General features: G+C 45.5%; 1 protein-coding gene and 1 pseudogene across 1 annotated transcript in view; both read left to right on the top strand.

The window, feature by feature from the left end:
- Positions 1-9247, top strand: part of LRRK1 (leucine rich repeat kinase 1) — a 359564-nt gene that overhangs the window by 256867 nt on the left and 93450 nt on the right. The window contains exons 6-9 of the mRNA XM_007959936.1: positions 1233-1459; positions 2939-3066; positions 3155-3318; positions 5699-5836. Coding sequence (XP_007958127.1) covers positions 1233-1459; positions 2939-3066; positions 3155-3318; positions 5699-5836 — 657 coding nt within the window. The remainder of the gene's footprint in view (positions 1-1232; positions 1460-2938; positions 3067-3154; positions 3319-5698; positions 5837-9247) is intronic.
- On the top strand, positions 4787-4875 carry LOC122152194 (annotated as a pseudogene).

Here is a 9247-nt window from a genome sequence, read left to right as displayed (position 1 = left end):
CCAGAGCAACAGTGTTGTTTACAAAAACTATCTGAGACTAAAACTCTAAACATATGACTCCAAATCTAGTACACTGTTGCCTGTCCCACTTCATCCAGACCAGAAGGCCTATGGAGGCAGAAATAGAGAGTGTCGAGCCTTTCCTAAGGTGGCGGTGGCGGTGGCTTGGATAAGGAGATGAAGACAAGACACACACCCCCACCTACTGGCCAGATCAGGAAGTTCAGCCACTGCTGCCAACTTCGAGGGCAAAACTATCCTAAGGCATTTGACTGCTAACCAGAAGGTTGTCGGTTCAAACCCAACAGCCACTCCACAGAAGGAAGACTGGGCACTCTACTTCTGTGAAGATTTACCACCTTAGAAACCCAAAGAGGGTTGCTATGAGTTGGAATCGACTCAATGGCAGTGAGTTTGGAGGGTTTTTTTGTTTTATTTTGGCTGGCTATTGGGGTTTTTTCCAGTCTCTGCTGGGTTGTTACATTTTCCCATTTGCGAAGCACTAACTTTTGTTTACATTTATGCTTCGCTAATTGCCCTACATGGATTTCCAGTTGCTTTAGAGAAACAGACTGAAAAGCAGATTTCCTCCCTCAGAAACCTAATTGAGTCAAAATTCCTTTGATAATCAAGAACCAAGAAAAATGTCCTGTTGGGTTGCATTTAACCAGATCCTTTTTGCCACTTAACACCAGCTGATTGCTGGCTGTTGTGGCTCCCACAGTCTGTCCACTCAGCACCCCTGTGTGGCCTGATACAGGATGAGTGGCAGCTACACTCCTCACTGAGAAGAAGCCCTGAACAGAAGTCAGAAGGCCCAGGCTGGGTCCTCCAGCTTCCCTTCCAGTGAAGTGAGGCTGGGCACATTCCTAGAATTCTGCAGCCTTCATCAGCCTCCTCTGTATTGGTGATAAGTGCTGAAATGAGGGTGACCTCCTCTATCAGGGGCGATACTAGGCCTCCATGCTCCCTCTGCAGTCTAGAGAGTGAGGTGCTGGAGCCCTGTAGAGATGACCTGGATACAGGTGTGGATGAGCCTGTGGATTGTGATGGATTGTGTCAGTTGCTGTGGCAGATGTAGAACAGACAACAGACATGGCACCTGACATCTTTGGACTCCAGCTGGGATGAGCAGATGGACTGACATTAGAATAAGTCATTGCCTCATTCCAAACCTACCTTGGCCCTGGGCTTATGTCAGTGTGTGCTTTTCCCTTACTTACAACTCCCAGGCCCTTCGTGTGAAATGGTCCCATCTCAAGTTGCCCTGGGTGGACCTGGACTGGCTGATAGACATCTCCTGCCAGATCACAGAGCTGGACCTTTCTGTCAACTGCCTGGCTACCCTCCCCTCAGTGATCCCCTGGGGGCTCATCAACCTCCGGAAGCTGAACCTGGCCAACAACCACCTAGGGGAGCTGCCCAGTGTGCAGTCATCGGATGAGATCATCTGCTCGAGGTGTGTAGAGTATGATCAGCCATCTGCACCCCAGTGTGATATTGTCCTCTAGCCTGTGCTCCCTGATGGTATTTTGTGGTTTGGGAAACAAATGTCCTGTCTATAATTAGGGAAGGAAGTTCTGCCTGCCTATGTGAAAGCTCTTAGGAACCAACTTCCTGCTGCCTTTTCAAATGATCACAAAGAGGTCTGGGGAGATGTTTGTCTGGCCTGGGTTGCATTGCTCACTCACAGCTGAGTGGAATGTGCTTTGCCTGAGATGCTCGTCTCAGTATGAATGCAGGAGTCAAAGGAGGGAGGCTAGAAGTTGCCCAGGCTGGTGGGAGCTCCAGCTTATAGCCCACCTCCTAGGAAAGGGAAAGAATGGGAAGGCTCAGAGAAAGCAATAGCCCTACCAGATTCTAGAAGTGTACAGTGTGGGTGTCTCTTGTCCCCTTTCCCAGTAGACCTGCAGAAGAGACCTCGAAAGAGGCTAGAGATTGCACAGGAGGGAGAGGGATGTTACCCTCACAGATTTATGCATGATACCTGCATGCAAAGCCTCATTCCATTAAAGGATTTGAACTGATTTCAAAAGTTAAATTTCTAAGTGAAGAAAGAGAGAGGAGTATTGCAAACAGCTTGGTGTCAACAGTAACTCATGGACCCAGAAACAAGAGTGAGAAAGAGGTATGCACACCAAAAACTTAAAGAGAAGTCACCTTCCAAGCAAGGGTCCTTAACCTGGGCTGGATAGATAAGCTCCCAGGTTCTGAAAGGTTAACAACAACAGCCTTGAAGACACCCACTGATTTTACTATCACATGCACACTGCTTTCAAGTCAATTCCAACTCCACAGGGTTCTCAATGGCAGACTTTTCAGAAGGAGATCCCCAGACCTTTCTTCTGAGGTACCTCTGGGTGGATTTGAACCCCTAACATTTCAGTTAGCAGCTTAGCATGTTAACCATTTGCATCATCAAGGGATTCCATCACACACATAAGAAAATTATTAATCCCCAGTGGTCAGCGAGACTACAGCCCACCAAAAAGATGCTGTCTGTTGCTTCATCAATCTTCCTGATTTTAATTTTCATGATATGTGCAGCACATGGTAACAGTTAACCAAATGAATAAAAATTACAGGCTGCATTTTCATTACACACTATTTAGCCTTGTGTAGGGAGGACAAAGGAGCTCTGGTGGTGCAGAGGCTAGAGAATTCGACTGCTAACTAAGAGTTGGTGGTTCAAACCTACCAGCTACTCCATGGGAGAAAGATGAGTCAGTCTTCTTCCATTAAGATTTACTGCCTTGGAAACCCTACAGGGTGGTTTTACTCTGTCCTGTAGGGTTGCTGTGTGTTGGAATCGACTTAATGGCTGTGGGTTTTAGGGAGGAAAAGAAAAAGGAGGGTTCCTTGTTTACAGAAAAAGATCTGAAAGTTGTGCTTTGCTTCTTTCTTCTGATGACCTGAATTCTGTCTTCCCCAACCACAGGCTCCTGGAAGTTGACATTTCCGGCAACAAGTTTTCCCACCTCCCACCAGGATTTTTGCACCTATCCAAGCTTCAGAAACTGACAGCTTCAAAAAATTATTTAGAAAAACTATTTGAGGAAGAAAATGGTATGTTTTATCACCAGTAGCCTGGGTTAATTTGTCGTTTTCTCTTAATAGGAATATTCTCACCATTTTATTCTTTCTTCTCCCCTAGCCACTAACTGGATTGGTTTGCGGAAACTACAGGAACTTGATATAGCTGACAATAAATTGACAGAGCTCCCTGCACTTTTCCTTCATTCTTTCAAGTCACTCACTTATCTGAATGTCTCCAGAAACAACCTGAAAGCGTTTCCAGATCCTTGGGCCTGCCCTTTGGTTAGTATCATTCTGAAAATAATGAGAACCACCATCCCTTCTGCATGTCATGTTACCTCACAGAGAACTTTTGTGTGGATTGTCTCACTTCACCCTCTCAGCAGCTGTTTTAGTCAGAGTTTTCTAGAGGAACTGAACTAGTAAATATATATATAGAGAGAGAGAGAGAGAAAGAGATTCATTTTAAGGGATTGGCTCATGCATTTGTAGGGGTCAGGCAAGTCCAAAATCCATAGGTCAGGTGACCAGCTGGACATTCCTGCAGACTTGCATCTCAAAATCTGTAAGGCAGGTGATGGGAAGAGTGAAGAGCATGTTTTCTGGCAAAATGTCTAATTTATAGTCTGGAGGCAGAACACACCCTAAGAAACTTCTTTTTTTTTGCTCTTAGGGCCTTCCACTGATTGATTAAGGCCCACTACATTATAGATAGTAACTGTGGTGGTTATGTTTTTATGTCAATTTGGTTGGGCCTGGTTGAGTGGCTGGGCAGCTGGTGGTAGTTATGCCCCATGATGAGATTTGCAATCAACTCCATGGTGGGATCTACCACAAGCAGCTGAGTAGCTGCTTTGGTATGTGGTCTGCTTCCCATATGTATATAAGAAACAGCTTTGGAAATAGTCTCTACCCTATGGCATGCTTGGACCCTGAATGTAGCCATGTCATTGCTCAGCAGCCTGCTATGCTCTGCCGACCTTGGGACTTACAATGGACTTAAGTTAATGGCCTGCCGTGTGGTTTGGTAACATAGGGACTGTGCCTTTTTACTTGTCAACCTTGGAGCTTCTCAGCCTCAGCAACCAGCAGCTGTCTGAGTAAAGAAATGCCTCTAGCTTCAGTGGGCCGGAAGGAGGAGGCAGAGCTGAACCCCAAGGTTGAGGGGCTTTTACCCAGCCCCTAGAGCCTGGCACTTTGAACTTGGACTTAAGGCCTCCAAATTGTAAGAATAAACTGTTAAGGCCATCCCATTTGTGGTATATTTCTTGTCAGAGAGGCACTAGGTAACCAGAACAGCAATCTTTACTTAAGGCCAACTGATCTAATCATGTGCAACTACTTCATAACAGCATCTAGACTAGTCTTTGACCAAACAACTAGGCACCATATTCTAGCCAAGTGAAATGAAATGAACCATCACAGCAGCCCTGAGAAGTAGCAGGACTGTTGTCATGATGTAGACAAGCAAACCATCCCTCAGCATCTAGCAAAGCTAGTATCCCAGGCAGTTAACTCAGCCAAAAGCTGATGTCACAAACGGAGCACCCATAGAACTTTCTGCAGTTACAGATTGCATCACTGGCAAAGCATGAGTTCTATCCAGAAAAAGCAGGTTCCATGCTTTTAGGACAGCTATGAAATAAGAATAAGGAATGGAACAAAAATCTCCATTCACAGCACTGCCAATTAAATATGGGTCTCTTTGGTTGTTGTTTCTTGGGAATTTTATTTGTTAAAATGGGGCAGTGCTTGCTTCGGCAGCACACATAAAAATTGGAACAATACAGAGATTAGCACAAGGATGACATGTAAATTTGTGAAATGTTCCATATTTAAAAAAAAAAAAGATGAGGCAGCATCAGGAATATTTGGGTTTTATTGCTATTGATTTTGAACCAGGAAGTTCTCCATCACTAGCATTAATATTTCTAGTTTGACCATGTGTGCAGAAAACTGGCTCCATTCTGTAGCATGGCCCTAAATGGTTTCATTATTTCCAAGGATAATGGGCCAAATGTTCTGAAATGAAGGAACAGGACTATGGGCTGCCCTTGTTTCCCCTCAGGAAACTCCATCCCCAGGGATGGGAGAATGGAACAATGCGAGTTCCACTTAAAACCAAAGTCACTGCCATCGAGTCAATTCCGACTCATAGCAACCCCCACTGGGTTTCCAAAGCAGTAAATCTTTATGGAAGTAGATTGCCCTGTCTTCCTTCTGTGGAGTAGCTTGTGGGTTCGAACTGCCAACCTTCTGGTTAGTAGTCAATTGCCTTAGGCTCTGCACCACATGAGTTCTAGAGTCAAATAAAAGAGGCCAAACCAGTTGCCATGGAGTCAATCCCAACTCATGACGACTCCTTATGTGTCAGAATAGAACTGTGCTCCATAGGATTCACAATGACTGTGATCTTCCAGGAGTAGATCAATAAACCTTTCTTCTGAGGCACCTCTGGGTGGACTCGAACTTCCAGCCTTCCAGTTAGTAGCCAAGCTTGTTAACCCATTCGCACCACCCAGAGCCTCTTTATTAATGTTAAATGATACTTGTTACAGAATCTTTTTCTGGTACTTTTATTTTTTACGTCAAATTTGGAAACAGCTTTATAGATACCACCACATGTAAAACATCTCATTCTCTTTCTCTTCCTACCTCCTAGAAATGTTGTAAAGTGTCCAAAAATGCCCTGGAGTCTCTTCCAGACAAAATGGCTGTTTTTTGGAAAAATCATCTGAAGGATGTGGATTTTTCAGAAAATGCGCTAAAAGAAGTTCCCCTGGGACTTTTCCAGCTTGATGTAAGTCTACTAGCACTTTACTTCTGATTTTTAGCATCTGTGAGTAAGTCACTCCATGCTAAACTGAACAATTATTATTGTGCTTCTGAGACATGTAATACGATGTAAAATAAAAAGGCATATTAAAAATGGACACCCATGCAATGATTTCAACTGTCAGAAATATACATGGTTGTGAGCAGAGATCAGAAATAAATGTGCAGAATGAAAACAACTATGTTGAGGCAGTGGGGTTATGGAATTTTATCCCCAGGCCTTTCTGTAATATTGAAAAGTATAGGCCCAGCCAAGCAGCCCCTCTATCATGCCCTCTCCTACTGGGTCCCTTCTTGGTTCTTGAGTGGGACCAGTGAAGCTGGCCTCCCAGTGCATGAGGCCAAGGGAGCTCTTTAGTGTTGGCCCTCAGTGTACCTGTCCCCTCCTCAGGAGTGCCCTGCAGGCTGATAGTGACATGGCCTCCCCACATGTGCTCCTCTTACAGGGTATCTGCCCATGTTGTCCAGGTAACTGTGCCTCAATGGCCCCTCCCCCTGAGAACATGCCTGTTGAAGGGGTCTTGCTGTCTTTGAGGAAACACTGAGCATGGAAGCAGCACTGGCCTTGGTAGGGTGCACATGGACTGACCAGGGGGTGCAGGCTGAGGTCTGTGCATATGGAGCCTTGCACTCTGCCTGGGCAGTGCCCCGTGTGTCTACCACAGGGCACTGCTGGTGGCTGCCCTGGTCCCTCTAGCAAACACCTTTCAGTCCCCTGCTCTGGGCTGGCCTTGGGCTCCTGATGGTGGATATCACCCATGTCCTGCTTTAAGGGGTTCCCATTCGAGTTGGGGAACCAGAACCAGCCTGCAAACGACAGAAGCGATAAAGCCGTCTGAGTGGGGGTGGACTCACAGGTTCCTGAAAAAGGTATTTTCCTGAGTTTACTTCCAAAGAGATTGATTCCTTTGAAATCCTTTGCCATTGAGTCAATTCCAACTCATGGTGACACCATCCATGTGTGTCAGAGTAGAACTGTGCTCCATAGGGTTTTTAATGGCTGATTTGTCAGAAAAAGATCACCAGACCTTTGTTCCCAAGAGGCTTCTGACCCCCAGGAATTCAAATTCTTCCACTTCTACGATCCCCATCTCAGTGGGGAGCAGCAATCCCAACCCCACAGGAAAAGGACATAAATTATATTCACCCTCTGAGCCCTGTCCTTGAGTCCTGAGTCTGTTCTCCCTCTGGCAGACATAGTATTCAGGTGCGTGATATTCTGCAGCACAGAAACAGTAAAGCAGGAGGAGAAGACCCTCACCCTAGGCCTCACTGCTCTATTCTGTCGGCATTAGGTGTGGGCTGGTGGTCTCTTCCTCCAGACAGGGCCAGAGAGAAGGGTCTAGCACATGGCACACACACACACACAAAAAAAACTCTGTCATCAAGTTGATTCAACTCATACGAGTTTCAGAGGCAGTATCTCTACAGAAATAGATTGCTTAATCTTCCTTACAAGGAGTGGCTGGTGGGTTTGAATCACCAGCCTTCTGGTTAACAGTCAAATGCCTTAGGCACTATACCACCAGGACACATGACACATGGGAGGACCTCCATAATAATGCAGTGATGTACTAGTTGAAGGTACCACCACAGGTATTCAGGGGCTGATTCTCATGGTGAGGGGTGGCTGTCAACCAAGGAAGAGGCAGAGACCACATGGAGTTAATGTGGGCAACACACAGCCTGTTAGCCCTCCTGAGGCCAGCTCATTTGTCATCATGATGCCCAATTATCAAGAAAGGGTTACTACAGAGGGAACGAATAGTTGGACCTGTGGGCTCAGGACATAGTCATAGGGGACATCAAGCTCAATTGGCATAACATACTACACAAAAGCATTGTTCCACATCCTACTTTGGCAAGTAGCGACTGGGATCTTAAAAGCTTGCAAGCAGCCTCTAGATACAATGATGGGTCTAGCAATGGGTCTCTCCTTGTCCAGAGCAAAGAAGAATGAAGAAAACCAAAGACACATGGGAACAATTAGTCCAAGGGACTGGTACACTGTGCAATCCTCAGCCTATGTGACTATGAGACCAGAAGAATTAGATGGTGCCTGGCTACTACTGTCAACCACTCAAAGGGGAATCTATGTAGGAGATCCTGGATAGAGTGGGATAACAATGTGGAACAAAACTCAAAATCATTAAAAAAAAAAAAAAAAACAGATTTGCTGGTCTGATAGAGCCTGATGGAACCCCTGAAACTATGGGCCCCTAGCTGCCCTTCAGGTCTGGAACTGAACCCACTTCTGTGGTTTCCAGCCAAACAAAAGACAGTATATGAGCTGAACATTTACATTAGCTAGATACACTCCCATGCATCCATTTTGAATGTTTACAAGCAGTGGCCATTTTGGATATTTAAAGTGACTAAGGGCGCAGCCATTTTGAATGTTTACAAGCGGTGACCATTTTGGATATTTAAAGTGACGGCACAGCCATTTTGAATGTTTACAAGAGGTGGCCATTTTGGATATTTAAAGTGATGGAGGGCACAGCCATTTTTAATGTTTACAAGTGGCAACCATTTTGGATTTTAAAGTGATAGCATTCTCATTCGGATTCCAGGGACCTAAGAACAGGCAGCAAAGCGGAAAGCAGGGAGAGGACAGAAAAGGCTAAGGGGATAGGAACAGATCGAGGAGTCAACCGCAGGGAGCCAGGTGAGGAGAGGGAACCCAGGCCACCCACCACAAGCAGGGAGGTGGGAAGCAGGGAGAAGACAGAAAAGGCAGAGGGGACTGGAAGAGATCGAGGAGTTAGCCACAAGGATCCAGGTAAGGATGGTTGGAGGGGTTTCCAACAGCTAAGAGAGACAAACTTGTCTGTCGGTTTGTCCTGCTGTGGTGACATGTTGCTGTGAGTCTTGAGGCTGTGCCACTGGTGTTTCAAACCCAATGGGGTACACCTGTTGCACAGGTAGCAGCCCAGCTTGCAGATTGAGACAGACTAGGAAGAAGGAGGAGACCATCCACTTCTCAAAGAATTGGCTAGGGAAGACCTTAGGAATAGCAGAGAAACACTGTCTGATACATTACTGCACAACTTTATGAATAGTCCAGAAACGTTGTCCAATACAGAAGAGGAAGATGAGTCACTTAGCTTAGAAAGCTCTCAAAGTAGGACTGGGAAAGAGCTGCATTTTCAGAGTAAAATCAGCCTTACTCATAAGGATAAGGTAAAGCTTTCGAGACCTCCATTTGCTGACATGGCACCATGCAAATTGAGGAGAAACAGCTGCAAACATCCACTAATAATCAGAACATGGAATGTACGAAGTATGAATCTAGGAAAATTGGAAGTTTTCAAAAATGAAATGGAACACATAAAGATTGATATCCTAGGCATTAGTGAGCTGAAATGGACTGGTT

Source organism: Orycteropus afer, unplaced genomic scaffold (genome assembly GCF_000298275.1).
Source record: "Orycteropus afer afer isolate SDZICR_OR568_19922 unplaced genomic scaffold, OryAfe1.0 scaffold00019, whole genome shotgun sequence".
Taxonomy (NCBI): domain Eukaryota; kingdom Metazoa; phylum Chordata; class Mammalia; order Tubulidentata; family Orycteropodidae; genus Orycteropus; species Orycteropus afer.
This window is presented reverse-complemented; position numbering and strand designations above follow the sequence as displayed.